The following is a 15,934-nucleotide window of genomic DNA, read 5'->3' on the forward strand; positions in this document are numbered from 1 at the left end:
AAAAAAAAAAAAAAAAAAAAAGCAAAATTGCTATTTTTAGGTTGATGTGATATGGCAGTTAGTAGATAGAAATGTATTTTTAAAACAAGAATTAAAAATAATATGGATAAATTCCAATTCATAACAACATATATAGCACTAGGCTATGCAGTTAATGGCTGAGAGCAAACATCTAAAGACACAGTTCCTGGTTTCTAAACCCAAATCTACCACTTACTTGTCATGTCTCTGTGTCTCTTTTTCCCCCGATTTGTAAATCGGGACAATACTAGTACCTACCTCCTAAGGTCGTTGGGAGAAATAAGTCATAAGCATAAAGCTCCTAAAACAGGGCCCCTGCACAGAATAAGCACAATACATGTTATTTGTTAGTGTGATTATTATTACGAAGTGCAGGGCTTAAGACCTTGCTGTCCAGGGATACAAACCTTTTAGGTGTCTTTCACTGATTTATAAAAAGTTAATTTATTACACATCATTTTTCAAATTGAATTTTGACATTTCTGGCCTTTTCTCATTAAAAAAATAAATAAAAGCAGGGAATTTGTTAGAATATTTATTGACCTTTTAGTGCCATTATGAATACCATTTAATATTAGTTAAATCTTGTTAGATTTAACTTACAATACTATTGTAATAAATTACAATACTATTTAAAATGAAACTATGGGAGAATACTTGGGGAGGGGAAAAATCATCACTACTTCTTAAAATGAAATTTCAAAAGTGAAAAAAAGAGGAAGGATTCATACACTGCAGGTGACCTTTAAATGTCACATTCACTAATATATAAATGTAAACAGAAAAATATAAGTCTGGTAATAATAGTAAACTGATCAATGCAATTACATTGTTCTGTAGTAAGTTACGTTTCCATTCCAGAATATCAATACCTTTTAAACACTTTTTAAGATCAAATTGTAGTGCATTACATATCAGCTGGTTAGTTCTCTTCATGTTATTTACAAAGCTTGTAGTTTCTCTCTTACTTGGACAGCCCCCTGCGCTAAACTTCCAAATATACAAGATTTGAGGGCATAAATTATTTAATAGTTAAAAAGTAACTTCAATTCTATAAGACAATCCTTCAGTGAGATCTATTTCAATCTGTCTGGAGTAATGTTGTTACTATTAATCTTAGCTCACTTTCAAAAGTTAGTGAAATACGATTTAATGGAAAATCGGTTACTTGTTTAAATCTCAGTTAACTCAATTACATGATTTAAACAGCAAACACTATTTTAACAATAGCAAACACACATACATGCACACACATGCACACATTGCAGATTTTCACTTAGCTTTCTAAGCCACTTTAATATTTTCCCTCCTCAACCTCAATTCCATCAGTAAAGAGTTCATCTTTAGGGGTTATATTTATTAATAGACGTTTCATTGTACTCTCCTCCAGTTCTTGAGAATCCAAAGCAATATACACATATTTATCCAGAGCTGAATTTTTTTCTGTATAATAATTCCTAATGGAGGCAAAGAGGGTGCAAGTATTTTCTTAAACTCCTAATCTATATACTTGTAAGAAACAATTACTTTTATGCTTTGGATAACCGATAAGAAGCTAAAGGAAATGAAAACTTAAATTTTTCCATCACTAGATTAACCAACCCACTATTTTAGTCACATGGCATGAGACCAAATATTAAGAGAACAATTGACCCCTAAAACAAGAATTTGTGACTTGCCCTGTTTGAGGAAGATTTGGGACATACAAAATGTTCCATGTCAAGATTCAAAAAATTAAAAGGTTATTCAATGCCTTCATTTAAAAGTTTCATTGAGGAAGTCCCAGAGGCCCAATGTTACACAAATACTTGGTGTAAGTTCTACTGCCAAATATTTTCTCAACATGTATTGAACACTTTAAAACAACTGTCACTTAATTTCTACTTGCTCCTGACTTCAGCTACAGAGCTAGGGACGTCTTTCTCATTTTAATAATCACTCAGGACCTGACACACACATAGTAAATGCTCACAGAATCTGTGACAAACCGAAAACATTAAAAATGTAGACAGGTTGGCTAAGCAAACAGCGTTCTCCCACCTGAGTTCCTGCCCAAGTTACTGAGACATGGCAGCTCACATGGCTGAAACTCCAAAGGCCCCATCAGTTGTAACTTCCGAGTATGTGTCACTTGCACAGTCAACTTTCTAACTCCAAGGAGCCTAAGTGAGGCGGGCCTTAATGGGTCAAAAATCACACTTAGGTGAGCAGCACTTTCTAAGACGTTCCCTCAAACAAGTTCTAAACCAGTGCTCCTCAAACTTCAGTGGGCATTCCAACCAGCTGGGGATCTCCTTAAAGAGCAGATCCTGAGTCGGTGGGTTTGGAGTAAGTCCCCATATTGTGCAGTTCTAAGGAGCTCCCAAGAGAATCCAACGCTGCGGGTCCACCCACGACCCTAGGAGCTCAAGGCCCACAAATGCCCAAAGACACCCAGATGACTACTATTAGCAATCGACAACAACTTCAGCTACAGGCAGTGCCCCATAATCCCCTGGGTTTTCTGCATCCCCTGAGTGTGGCCACCGGGTCGCACCTGGCAGGTGCCTTGACTGCGGCCGCGCTCACCTTCTCCCGGGTCTTCAGGTACCGCTGCAGCGCCTGCTGGGTGAGCTCGCCGACGCGCAGCTGGCCCTCCTTGCAGGGCACCACGATGCCCGTCCTGCCGAAGCACACGGTCACTTTCATCCTGGACCCCGGCGACCACGCCGGGCCGAACAGGTGTCTGACCCCGCGGGCGCAGCCCCTACTCTCGGAGGACGCCCGGGGCCCGGGGCGGGTGGGCCCGGAGACCCAGGGCGCCGCTCCCCGGAGCACCCTGAGGCCCGGAGGCTCGCAGCAGCGCCCCTTTCACCCGGGCAGGTGGCGGGAATCGGGGAGGAGCGGCCGTGGAGAGGGGTTACCTCCCAGGTGCCCGGCGGCCCAGGACGCGGCGGCTCCGCGGCCCGGCTCCTCCTCCTCCTCCTCCCGCTCCTGCTCCTACTCCTGCCCGGCCCAGGCGGCTGCTCCGCGCCCACCAAAGCGGAACTGCCGGCCCTGCCCTGTCGCTGGCCGTGGCCCTGGCCCTGGCGGTGGTGGCAGGGCCGGCCCCAGACCCCGGGCTGGAGTGGGCAGTGGCGGCGTCGCGCGGGGCCAGAGTTGGGAGGAAACTTTTGCGCCGGCTCCCAACTCCTCCGCGGCGCCCGCGCTCTGGGCTCCCGCGATCCCGGGGCCGGCCTGGGCCCGGCTCTTAAAGGGGCCGCGGCGCTCCCGGGCCCCGCCGCGCGCTGGGCGACGCCGTGCCCCGGCCCTGCGGGCCGGTAACTGGAGCCTGGGGGCCTCGTCTCATCACCTGGGTCTCTCCCTGGCTCTCTCCCTCTCGCACGCATGCACACGGAGCTCTGGGGAGTTGTAAGGGGATCCGAGGGCTACACACTCGGGGATTGAAACCGGATCTCAGAAAGAACACCCGAGGGAAGAGCGAGGAGACTGCAGAGCTGCACCCTTCACAGGAGGGGACTGCAGCAAGATGCAAAAGGAGCCCAGGAGCAGGTGCTTCTCGTCACGCCCGCCAAAAACACCCAAGGGGCGAGGCTGCCAGGTGCTGAGATGCAAGCGTGGCCCGAGGAGCCTAAGTGAGGCGGGCCTTAATGGATCAAAAATCACACTTAGGTGAGCAGCACTTTTTAAGACGTTCCCTCTAACAAGTTCTAAACCAGTGCTCCTCAAACTTCAGTGGGCATTCCAATCACCTGGGGAACTCGCCTTAAGCACAGCCCTTGCCGCTGCCCTGAGGAGCCCTGGGATAGCAGAGCTGAAGGGAATCTTGGAGAGAACGCGGCAGTGGAACCTTTTCCTTTTACAGACCCTTGAGGACACTGAGTATTCGGCCAAAGGTCACACCCAAGACCCAGATATGATCGCGTGTGTTGACACATAGCCTTCTGGAATGCGACTACCGTTGTGCATTTTATTAGGAAAAAAAAACACCTTTAGGCTCATGATTTGGCAGGTGTATATCCATCACCAATTGAAATGGGAATATGTGGGGGAAACCAACAAACTACATTTGTTTCATTCTTACCTCTCATGTAAATGAGCTCCTTTGAGCTTAACAACTACCCTGTAGTCAGATATTATTCTTCGCACCTTGTGCATCAAGAATGGTGCTTGGAGAGGTCAAGAGACTGAGCAGACCATGGTGTTAGTTCTGTTGAAAAAACTCAGGTCTTCCGAGCTCAATCTCTGGTCTCTCCCTGCAGTTTTCTTAGCCATCCAGTTCATCCAGCAAGACCCTCGGGGCTGCATCATGTGTTTCTCTACAAAAGGATTTGCTCCTATGTGGACACACTTAAATAGAACTTGAATTGCCTAGGACGGTATGATAATGCACAGGAGATTAAATTCATGGGTTTCAAGAGGTTTTTTAAAAAAATAAATTTTAGCTCATTCATACATCCAGTAAGTATATATTGGTTGTCTTCTATGTATAGAAGGTCAGTGGCAACCAAGAGGATCATGTAAACCAAGTCCATTGTAAATCCAATACAAACTAATTTATATTTAAATAAACCAAGGACAGAATTGATGGCCTCATGAAATCAGAAGATCCAGAGAGCACTCCATTGAGGCAAGGTTGAAAGCAGGAACTCAAATCATGTCCTCAGGGGCCAGCTAGCTCTCTCCAGCTCTTGGCTCTATCTGTCCCTCAGTGTGGTCTCCATTCTCAGGCCAGCTCTCTTCAAAGGAGACACTGTATCCTCTTTTTAGAGACGAGGAGCTGAGGCCAAAGGAGGTTAAATGATTTGGTTAAAATCTCATTCTTAGAAAGTAGCAGAGGCTGGCTTAAAACCCAGATCATCTGATTCCAGTCTTCATCGTAACTGCAGTGCCATTTCTTACATGAGAAGTACCAATGAGTAAATCAAACAAACAAATAGATACTGGTGCCATGCATTGATGTGTGGCCCTCACTTTTAATATTGGGTATTATATGGACCTATAGAATGGTATGGAGCAAAGATTTTCCACTGATGAAATAACTTTGCACGTTGCTATCATTCCTGCTTCATGGCTTTTTGCTTTACAGTTGCTCCAGACTCATTTTCTGCTGCTTGGGTCATGAATAGCTCCCTTCTCCTCTCCACAAATTCCCTCTTAGCCCAGCTTTAGCTCCTTCCCAATATCTGGAACCCCCCACCCAAAGTCCTGGCTTTGAGAATCTCCAAGTGAACCATAAAGAACACTCCAGCTCTCCCAGTTCCACTTGGGAAGTTGGAATTGGGACATAGGGGTTGCAGCAGAGACCATGCCATTGTGAGATGAAGGAAGAGATGACTCTAGATAAGGATGTGATCAGTGCATTGTGCGATCCTGCACACCACTGGGTGACCTTTTATAGCCCTAAGTTAGTATGAAGAGTTTAGTGTTTACATTTCGTGTTTATTAAATAGCCAGGTTTAATTTGTTATTCAGCCTCATCACAGCATATATAGAAACAATCTATCATATATTATCAAGGGATTAAAAAAAATACAACTGCAACACACAGTCATTCATGCCCAGCAAATTCCTAAATCAATATTTTATGCCCCATGGGACCTCGTGGGCAGAAGACAATAAATAATTTGCCTTGATTGAGTAACACTAGAGGATCCTAAGCCTGGGTTCCATTTTCTTGTTTTGCCTGCTTGGTGGATAAATATTGCCTGTGATGTGATATTTTTCCATTTGTTATCCAACAGCTTAGCAAGTACTGGAGTAGCCAGTAAAGAAGTGTTATACAGAGAAAGAACAATAATCCTGATCAATATTATTAAACTGCCCTGCCTTGAGGAAGTGTAACTAAAATGCCAGGTACTATCAGGTGTACATTGAATGAAGAATGATATTTTATCTATAGTTGACCGGTAATCGAGTCTCATGTCTTGTACTGTTAAACAAAATATTTTTACCTTTCAAGGAATTATTTATAGCAAGTACTATTTATCACAAAAAAATGAATCTATTTTACTAATTACCTGACTTCTAAAGCCCTTGGAGCATTAGTATAAAAGATCGCATTCTTTGCTTCCTTCTGAAAGCAGGTGCAAGAAAATGATTACATAAAAAAAGAAAGAGAAAAATAGGTATTCATTTTCATTTTTTCCCTTTTCTATTTAAAAGCAAATGGTCTGTGTTATTGTTTAACTGGACAAGAATGGATTCTTCTTTAGAGCTGTTTGTCTCTAAATACTGCATGGCATTCATTTGTTGACATTTTTGGTTATTTATTTCTGTAGCTCTCCTGGATGCACAAATAACAATGCTCTTCACCCTAAGGGGAATATTATGGGCCACTGACTTTTTGGAAGGTCCATCTTTTTGCCTATCCTATAAGCAAGGCTCACAAGTCTTCACAAATGATACAGCTGTATCACCCCTTCTTATATTGAATTCTACTCTGTAGAAACAAATATTCTCCCTAAGTTTGTTTTCTTGAAAAGAAGCTGAATCATGAAATGAGCATCTCTTAAAAAAATAAAATGAACAACCAAAAGCAAGGAAACTGTTCTGATGCTGTTATATTTAGTTAATTTTGATTATTAGTTAGATGTTTTCCTCATTGTGTGATCTCCTTCTCTGAAGCTCATTGGGGCCCATTAATGGTAAGCACAGGAATAGGCCCTACTCTGGATAGGACCAGGTCCTTTCACCTTTAGGCGTCTATAGAAGACTGTTAGGAAGAGGGCCAACAGCAGTGGTCATGGGTGCTCTCCAACAAGCTCAGCTGTCCAAAGATAGCTTTGAGGTAAGGGTGCAACCAAGAGTTCTCTTTTCAATTCTCCTTACTTTACTGAAGGCCACTTTCTGACTCTCATTTATATCCCGTTACTTGGAGAGGAAGTGAACGGGCATCCATGTAATTGACAGAAGGTAGAGAGAGATTTGGCCCTGGATGTTTCAGTGTATAAATCAGGTATGCACTGTGATAAGCTAAGTAATCTTAGGCACATGTCACTTTCCTTTTTTGTAAAACGGGATGATAACTCTGTTTTAAGGTGTAACACACAAAAAGCACTCAACACATAGTAGGCAAGATATATTGCCCTCCTTCAACTTTTTTTCCATTTACTAGCATTTCTAAATGTCACTTGTTTTCATTGAATCTGAAACTACTTCCAAAGTGAAATAATTCAAATGATATGTAGAAACTACACATCAACTACACAACTTCTGGAGACAAAGTGTAACTAGCTCTGTAATGAGGGTGCCAGGATCATAGCAAAACTAAAGTTAAGATGTGTATTCTAGTTCACAATCTACATATTATTTCATCTGGTGCTCAAAAAACAATCCTGAAACATATAATCTAGTATCTGAGAATCACAGAATTACAGAGCTAAATGGGGCCTTGGAGATTACCTGATACAATATCCTCGTTTTGTAGATGAGGAAACTGAACTAAAAAAGTCAATGAAACTGGTTCAGCCAGAATCAGAACACAGAACCTCTGGATCATAGTCCAGTGCTTTCTTCACTTCCCTGTCTGCCTGGTAATAGAATTTATAATATTAGATATTTGACCAACATTGGTTCAAAGCTTTCTGGTTTGTTGTTGTTTTGTTGTTGTTGTTGTTTTTGAGACAGAGTCCCGCTCTGTTGCACAGGCTGGAGTGCGGTGACGCAGTCCCGGCTCACTGCAGCCTCTGCCTCCTGGGTTCAAGCAATTCTCCTGCCTCAGCCTCTCGAGTAGCTGGGATTACAGGTGTGCGCCACCACACGTGTCTAATCTTTGTATTTTTAGTAGAGACAGCTTCCTGACTTCAAGTGATCCGCCTGCCTCAGCCTCCAAAAGTGCTGGGATTACAGGTGTGAACCACTGTGGCCGGCCATGGCTCAAGGCTTTGAACTCTCACTGGGCTACGAAGTGCTGGTATGGCGTTCATTCTTCTACCTATTCCTGCAGTTTCAATTTGAACTTAAGATTCTGAACACTTATTCTCCCCACAATTGTAAATATCAAAAAAGTTTGCTGAGTATTTGACTATTGCAGAAAATTATAAACCACCAAAGGATTTTAAGCAGGAAAATAACATGATCAGATTTGTGATTGGTGGAATGCAGAGGACCTGGGAGATGGGCAGAAGCCCCTGCTTCATTCATTCAATCCACCATTCATTTTCTAATGCAACAACAGTTTTTCAACACCTATAATGTAACTGAGCACAAAGTGACTATGAAGCTTAGACTCTAGTGAGGAAGACAGATAATAAATGACTCACCAAATGGACAAAATATATGCACATTGTTATAAATGTATAATCAAAGGTATAAATAGCAGGCTTGTGTAATAGACAATAATTGGGTAAGGGAGAACCTATTTATATTGGATTGGTAAAAGAAAAAAAGTTACTTTGGGAAGAACTCAGAGAAAAGGCGAACAGTAAATGCAGATATCTCTGAGATAAGACCAAGAGTGACGTGTTTGGTTCCTGGAGCATTAATGAGCCAAAAAACAGGCAGGAAATGAGGTAGAAGAGATTGTCTACAGCAGTGGCCTCCTAGAAGACTAAGGCAACATAGATGATGAAGAAGGGAAGATTGGGGATATCTTTCTGGATTTGTGATAGATGGTGGATGGTAAGCTTTGGGGAAAAATTAAGAAACACTGGTTTCTAATTTAGACAAGTAGTTAAGAAGTGACATTATTGGCCAGGCGCGGTGGCTCACCCCTGTAATCCTAGCACTTTGGGAGGCTGAGGCGGGTGGATCACCTGAAGTCAGGAGTTCAAAACCAGCCTGCCCAACATAGTGAAACCCCATCTCTACTAAAAATACAAAAATTAGCCAGGCATGGTGGTGCACGCCTGTAATCATAGCTACTTGGGAGGCTGAGGCAGGAGAATCACTTGAACCCAGGAGGCAGAGGTTGCAGTGAGCCAAGATCGTGGCAGTACACTCCAGCCTGGGCGACAAAGTAAGACTCCATCTCAAAAAAAGAAGAAGTGACAGTATTAGTTAAAAGTTAAATCTAAGGAAGTTGGAAAGTGGGGAGGCCTTTGCAGATGTTGGGGGAAAAAAGAGTAAGTTCAGTTGGAACATTCTAAGTTTGATGTGACTGCAAAGCAACCAGGTAGAAATGTTTAGTCCGCTGGAAATACAAAGTTTGGAGCTCAGGAGAAAGTCTAAAGACTATATATTGAGATTCAGGGGTCATAGGTTGAAGCTCAACTTGTCAGAAGAGCAGAGATCATCCAAAGAAGGAGTTTAAGATGAAAAGGCAATAGGGCTTAGACTAGAATCCTGGAAAATGTCCATATTCAAAAAAAGGGAGATTTGGAGAAGTTACATATGCTTATAATGATGAATTGTTAATGATGATAAGGTATTATTATTATTCTCTATAAGGTATTATCAATGTCAAAGATGTGATAAGAAAGGGTGCTGCTGCCCTAATGAAGACACAACAGTAGAAAACAGGAAATTGAATGTTAAGAATGGAAAGCAAGAGAGTTTGACCAGAACAGATAGGTTTCATCGGAGCATAACATAGGATATAAGGCTAGAAAGATTCAGGAAGAGGAAAATGATTCCGGGACAGCTGTGAGAAATAGATTAAGGAGTTTGGATCTAAAGCACCAAAGAGATAGCCTCTAGATGCTTGAACAAAGGAGTCATATGCATAAAACAGCATTTGATAGTCATTATTTTGACATCTTTATACATAAAGACTTTGAGTAGGAAGTGACTGAATTTAGGAAGAATCCAAAAGAAAGATGTTGGAGTAAGTCATATCAGGCTGAATTTAAGTGAAACATCACATATGTACATATTTGTAAAATATCTCTGCCTTTGCATATGTTTGTCCAAAGTAGTAAACTGCATTATTGCTTAATGTAAAGTCCGTTTAGTCTGCTATTCTAGGAATGGAAAGTGGAGAAATGCCATATGATTCAGGGTCCAGTCAGGCAAACTGAAAACATACCCTATATCAAATAGAGGGAGTTGAATACGAGAAATTAATTACACTGTTGATGAAAGGGCTGGGAAGGCAAGCAAGATATGGGAAGGCTATTCAGAGATTAGCCACAGCATGAAGCTGCTTCTTTCTCAAGGGCTGGCTGCATGCAGGGAGGATGCAGAATGTTAGCAGAACCCAGAAGCTGGGCCGCCTGGCAGGAGCTAAAACCAAAGCAAGGACTGAGCTGGGAGCCTGGGGACAGAGCCTGTCCAGAGAAGACCTGCAACAATCAGGAGGAGTTGCAGCCACAGCCAGGAAACACAACCAGGAGAGAGAAGGAGAAAGAAAAGAAGACGAGAGAGAAATACCCACCCCCTGGATTCTTGTCTTCCCCCCTCCATGCTTCCAGCAGTGTGTAGTGCTAGCAGGACTGGCGGGAAGCCAGTTAGCAAGGAGAAGGGCAAGGAAGTGTTTGGGAATGAACCTAATAACTTGCCCGGAAGGACTTTCCTAGTGGGCTTCTACAACAATTCATAAATAGAGATGTTAAATCTCACTAATATTTTAAATTTTGGAGAAGCACTAACAGTGTTTCCAATTCAATCTGGTATATTTGCAAAATGAATTTTTTTTCCCAGACTAGGCTAAATTCATGCTTTTCTCAAGAGAAAGTACTCCTACATTTTAACAGTGAAATATAAGCTCTTCTCTGATAGCTAAAATCACCATTAATTTCTATCATCATGTAAGAAATTAAAAAATTTCTACTCTTGCTCAGTTATCAACTCAAATTAATAGTTTGGTTTAGCTATGATTGTATAGTACTGTAAGCAGCAAATCCAAAAATCTTATTAATATTAAATGCTGCAGGCAAACTATAGTGCTATCTGATAATATTTCATTTATTTTATATGCTATAATTTTAGACACTAATCCATGAATTCATAATGGAAGATTTGAAAGACTATTTGACTTAGAGTTATGATTCCTCTGTATAAAATTATTTAATAAAGTCATTAATGCTTTGCCACATGTATACATGAATAAGTATAATTTTATTTCAATATCAAAAAATGATTTAATCCATATTTTCCTTCAAACATGTGCACACCTGTTAATACATATTTGTTACAACTTTTTAAATGCTCTTTTATTATATAATCAGAATATAAATAGAATAAAGAAAATAAATAGGTTATATGCGGACTTCAACATGTCTCACAAGACTTGAAAAGAGCAATTTCACAGCAAACAAAAAGAACTATCAGTTTACCACATACATAAAACTTCTGGCAAGTGATACCCACAAAATAGTGGTATTGACAATGAGTAGCATATGTTGGTCATGCCTCTACCAAATCCAATAAGTTTCATTAAGTTGCAAGTTCCTTACTCAAAGAGGCAGTGCTATATAGAAAGGACTAGGATAGCTATAGATAAGACTAAGAGTGGTCCCTGACTCAAGGACAGCCATGCATAGGCTAGCCAACCCATGATATAATCTGATATTAAAAGCAAGTAAAGTCATTGGTGATCAGCTAAGCCAGACAGATTGGCTCCTTCTAGTATGTAGGCTACAGAATAGAAGAGGATTGGCTGCTTGGTATTGAAGGAATCAAAAAGCCAAAACCTTGAGATTTCAGTGGCTCGTGAGATGAAAGCACTTTTGGAGCTGTCTCAACTCTCCATTGACCCCAGTACCAACCTACAAATATCGTCACAATAACAGTCACCCCCTAACCAATTATTTTTTGTCACATTATTTTGAGTGAGACCAATTTTTAAAACCAAAGCAACTTATTCTAGCAAAGAACAAAAATAACTTATAAGTAAATTCAAGAGGAGATAAATTAATGGACAATAAGTCATGGACTCAAGGCTTTTACATACTTTTTGCCAGAATGAACCCAGGGCCTATGGACAATAAACTGGATTATAACTAGAGTAATTGGAAAGTCAATGGATACTTGAATAAATTTTCTTGAAGAAAGAAAGTTGAACATTGGCTGTTAGGAGTTGGTAAGCTATGATTGCAGGAAGCTGCAGGAAGCTATGTGATCGTGCCACTGCACTTCAGCTTAGGTAACAGAGCAAGGCTCTGTCTCAAAAACAAACAAAAAAACAAAAACAGAAACACTTTATGAGCTAAACTAGAGTAATCGCCAGGGAAACACCCATCCAGGAATGGGAAGATCCAGCATAAGAACAGAGCCAAGGCTTGGGACTTTTCTGCATTCCAGAAGAAACAAGCAAACCGATTTTTCTCAAATAACTGCATTTGATGGTTGCAAATATGGCCAACCATAGGCAGAAACCAGAGACTGTTAAACTTTATTCTTGAGATGCAGATTGTTAGGAGGAACTCCCCAGAAGAGCATTTGAACCCTACTGCTGGGGCTCAGAAAACAATATCCCAAAGTATGGCACTTTGGCATGCTGAGTCCTTTGAACTAAAGGAGACTGGAAGGCCTCAGAAGCAGTTTCAGAGGCAAAGTCTCTCTCTCTGATCTTCTGCTACCCTTCTATCTCCTGCCCACCACCCCCATTTCTCCTCCAAAGCAAGTCATAGAAACCAGAATTCCTCTTCCCCATGGTGGGTCATAGAAAATAGAACCCATCTAAAGTCATAAAACCTAGAAATATGACTTTAGCCTTCCCCTTACTCTAACCTTTCTATGTAGGAACCCGCCGTAAAGAAGTTCTCTGACCTACCTTATCTGGTAGTAGAGCATAAGACTCTTGTTCCAGAGGAGTCCTGCCTGGTAGCTAGAAGGAAGGAACTCTACAGAGAGGCCAAGAAGAATCCAGACAGGCCTTGCTAGGTCCCTGCCTCCCTAGTCTATTACCATTATTTAATCCCATGTTTGTCCAATCACAGCTCTACATGGCTAGCTGCCTGTTCTTCATCAAATTCAGGCATAAAAAATGTACAGTTTTCCTTCAGTGTTTGAGTCTTCATGTCTGAAGGCTCCTGTGTCACATAACACTTTGATTAAGTAAATTTGTTATGTTTTTCTCTTGTTAATCTGTCTTTTACTATAGGAGTATAGGCCATGATCCTGATGACAGGTGAGGAAGGACCTTATACCTTTTCCACCCCTACTCTACTATAGTGTAATGTGTGCTACAGTGAATCACACAGACCCACTCCTGCTTCAGGACTGAGTGCTCATCCGGTGATGCTGGTATTGTTGGCAGCTGAGGATCTCATCTGAGCCGCTGTCCAGGAATTACCCTCAATGGAACAGAGCCTCAGTGCTCAAGATTGGGCCTCATTCATAGGGCAGCCCACATGCCCACATCCAATGAGTGGTCTCTGTGTGTGAGAGAAGGAATAAAGGCCCAGACCCCTTGCTTGAAGGCTAATCAACTCTGAATGTCCATTATAGTTATGGTAAACCTTTGTTGCAAAAGTGTCCCTGCCCAACTCCTTTCTCTGCATAACCCTACTTCACTTCCACACAAGAATTGATTTTGACCACATTCACCAATAAATTTACACATGTGAATCTCCATCTCACAGTCTGTTCTGCAGATAATCCAACCTAAGAAATAAGGTAATAAAAGAACTGTTAAAAATTCACAGACACAATGCTTTACATGGAAATGAGGGCTTAGGTAATGAGTGATTAACAAACCTAAAGATAATATGAATGCTTGAATAGATGAAGGAATGTATTGTAAATGACTCCAGTTATTTTCAGAAAAATACTCAAAAGGGTGAATTAGCAGAAAATGGAACCAAAGAAATAGCTGATAATAGCTTAGTGATAGTGGCTCATATGGGTCTGCTACAATGACCAAAACGTCTATTGAAGCCAGTGAGCAGGATTCCTGAAAGCATAGGAGAGTTAACAAGAACTTTCAGCATCTAGAGAAGGAAGCTGTATTAGTCCATTCTTGTGCTGCTATGAAGAACTACCTGGGAGTGGGTAATTTACAAAGAAAAGAGGTTTAAAATTGACTCACAGTTCTGCAGGGTTGGGGAGGCCTCAGGAAACTTACAATCATGGTGGAAGGCACCTCTTCACAGGGTGGCAGGAGAGAGAATGAGTGCAAACAGGGAAAATGGCAGACACTTATAAAACCATCAGACCTTATGAGAACTCTCTATCACGAGAACAGCAAGGGGGAAACCACCCCCATATTTCAATTACCTCCTGCCAGGTCCCTCCCATGACACCTGGGGATTATGGAGATTACAGTTCAGGATGAGATTTGGGTGGGGACACAGCGAAACCACATCAGAAGCCATTGCAAGAAAGGCACACCCCCTCACGTCTTATATTCTAGCTAAAAGAAAATCATTTTAATTTTGCATTCTACTTGACAGTACATTCACTTTTTTTTACTAAAATATGTTTTAGGCCGGGCGCGGTGGCTCAAGCCTGTAATCCCAGCACTTTGGGAGGCTGAGACGGGCGGATCACGAGGTCAGGAGATCGAGACCAATCCTGGCTAACACGGTGAAACCCCGTCTCTACTAAAAAATACAAAAAACTAGCCGGGCGAGGTGGCGGGCGCCTGTAGTCCCAGCTACTTGGAGGCTGAGGCAGGAGAATGGCATAAACCCGGGAGGCGGAGCTTGCAGTGAGCTGAGAACCGGCCACTGCACTCCAGCCTGGGCGACAGAGTGAGACTCTGTCTCAAAATATATATATATATATATGTTTTGATTAATTTTCATTAAGCAAAAGTGTTTTCTTACCATCTCTTTGGCTAAAAAATGGAATGTTAATCCACTGGATCCTTCAGCTTTATCCAGGCAATTTCTCTTCACTACCTAAGATTTATTTTTTTATTTTTATTTTTATTTATTATACTTTAAGTTCTAGGGTACATGTGTACAACGTGCAGGTTTGTTACATGTGTATACATGTGCCATGTTGGTGTGCTGCACCCATCAACTCATCATTTACATTAGGTATATCTCCTAATGCTATTCCACCCCCCTTCCCCCACCCCATGACAGGCCCCGGTGTGTGGTGTTCCCCACCCTGTGTCCAAATGTTCTCACTGTTCAATTCCCACCTATGAGTGAGAACATGTGATGTTTGGTTTTCTGTCCTTGCAATAGTTTGCTTGGAATGATGGTTTCCAGCTCCATCCCTGTCTGTACAAAGGACATGAACTCACCTTTTTTATGGCTGCATAGTATTCCATGGTGTATATGTGCCAAATCTTCTTAATCCAGTCTATCATTGATGGACATTTGGATTGGTTCCAAGTCTTTGCTATTGTGAATAGCGTCTCACTAAACATATGTGTCCATGTGTCTTTATAGCAGCATGATTTATAATCCTTTGGGTATATACCCAGTAATGGAATGGCTGAGTCAAATGGTATTTCTAGTTTTAGATCCTTGAGGAATCGCCACACTGTCTTCCACAATGGTTGAACTAGTTTACAGTCCCACCAACAGTGTAAAAGTGTTCCTATTTCTCCACATCCTCTCCAGCACCTGTTGATTCCTGACTTTTTAATGATTCCTGACTTAATAATGACGTGGAGTCTACAGAGGCAGGCAGGCCTCCTTGAGCAGGCCTCCTTGAGCTGCAGTAGGCTCCACTCAGTTCCAGCTTCCTGGCCGCAGCTTTGTTTACCTACTCTAGCTTCAGCAATGGCGGGTGCCCCTCCCCCAGCCTCGCTGCCTCTTTGAAGTTCCATCTCAAACTGCTGTGTTAGCAGTGAGTGAGGCTCCATGGGCGTGGGACCCTCCAAGCCAGGCGCAGGATATAATCTCCTGTTGTGCTGTTTGCTAAGACCATTGGAAAAGCGCAGTATTAGGGTGAGAGTGACCCGATTTTCCAGGTGCCGTCTGTCACTGCTTCCCTTGGCTAGGGAAGGGAATTTCTGACCCCTTGCACTTCCCCGGTGAGGCGATGCCTTGCCCTGCTTCTGCTCATGGTCCATGGGCTGCACCCACTGTCCTACACCCACTGTCTGACAAGCCCCAGTGAGATGAACCTGGTACCTCAGTTGGAAATGCAG

At 42.2% G+C, this 15,934-nt stretch overlaps 1 protein-coding gene across 4 annotated transcripts in view; it reads right to left on the minus strand.

Annotated features, from left to right (window-relative positions):
- PARD3B (par-3 family cell polarity regulator beta) overlaps nucleotides 1–2,910 on the minus strand; it is a 1,103,389-nt gene extending 1,100,479 nt beyond the window's left edge. For all 4 annotated transcript variants that reach the window (XM_011949894.1, XM_011949895.1, XM_011949896.1 and 1 more), the window contains exon 1: nucleotides 2,590–2,910. In XM_011949894.1, coding sequence (XP_011805284.1) covers nucleotides 2,590–2,709 — 120 coding nt within the window. In that variant the 5' untranslated portion in view covers nucleotides 2,710–2,910. The remainder of the gene's footprint in view (nucleotides 1–2,589) is intronic.
- Nucleotides 2,911–15,934: the final 13,024 nt, after the last annotated feature.

Source organism: Colobus angolensis, unplaced genomic scaffold (assembly GCF_000951035.1).
Source record: "Colobus angolensis palliatus isolate OR3802 unplaced genomic scaffold, Cang.pa_1.0 Scaffold30, whole genome shotgun sequence".
Taxonomy (NCBI): domain Eukaryota; kingdom Metazoa; phylum Chordata; class Mammalia; order Primates; family Cercopithecidae; genus Colobus; species Colobus angolensis.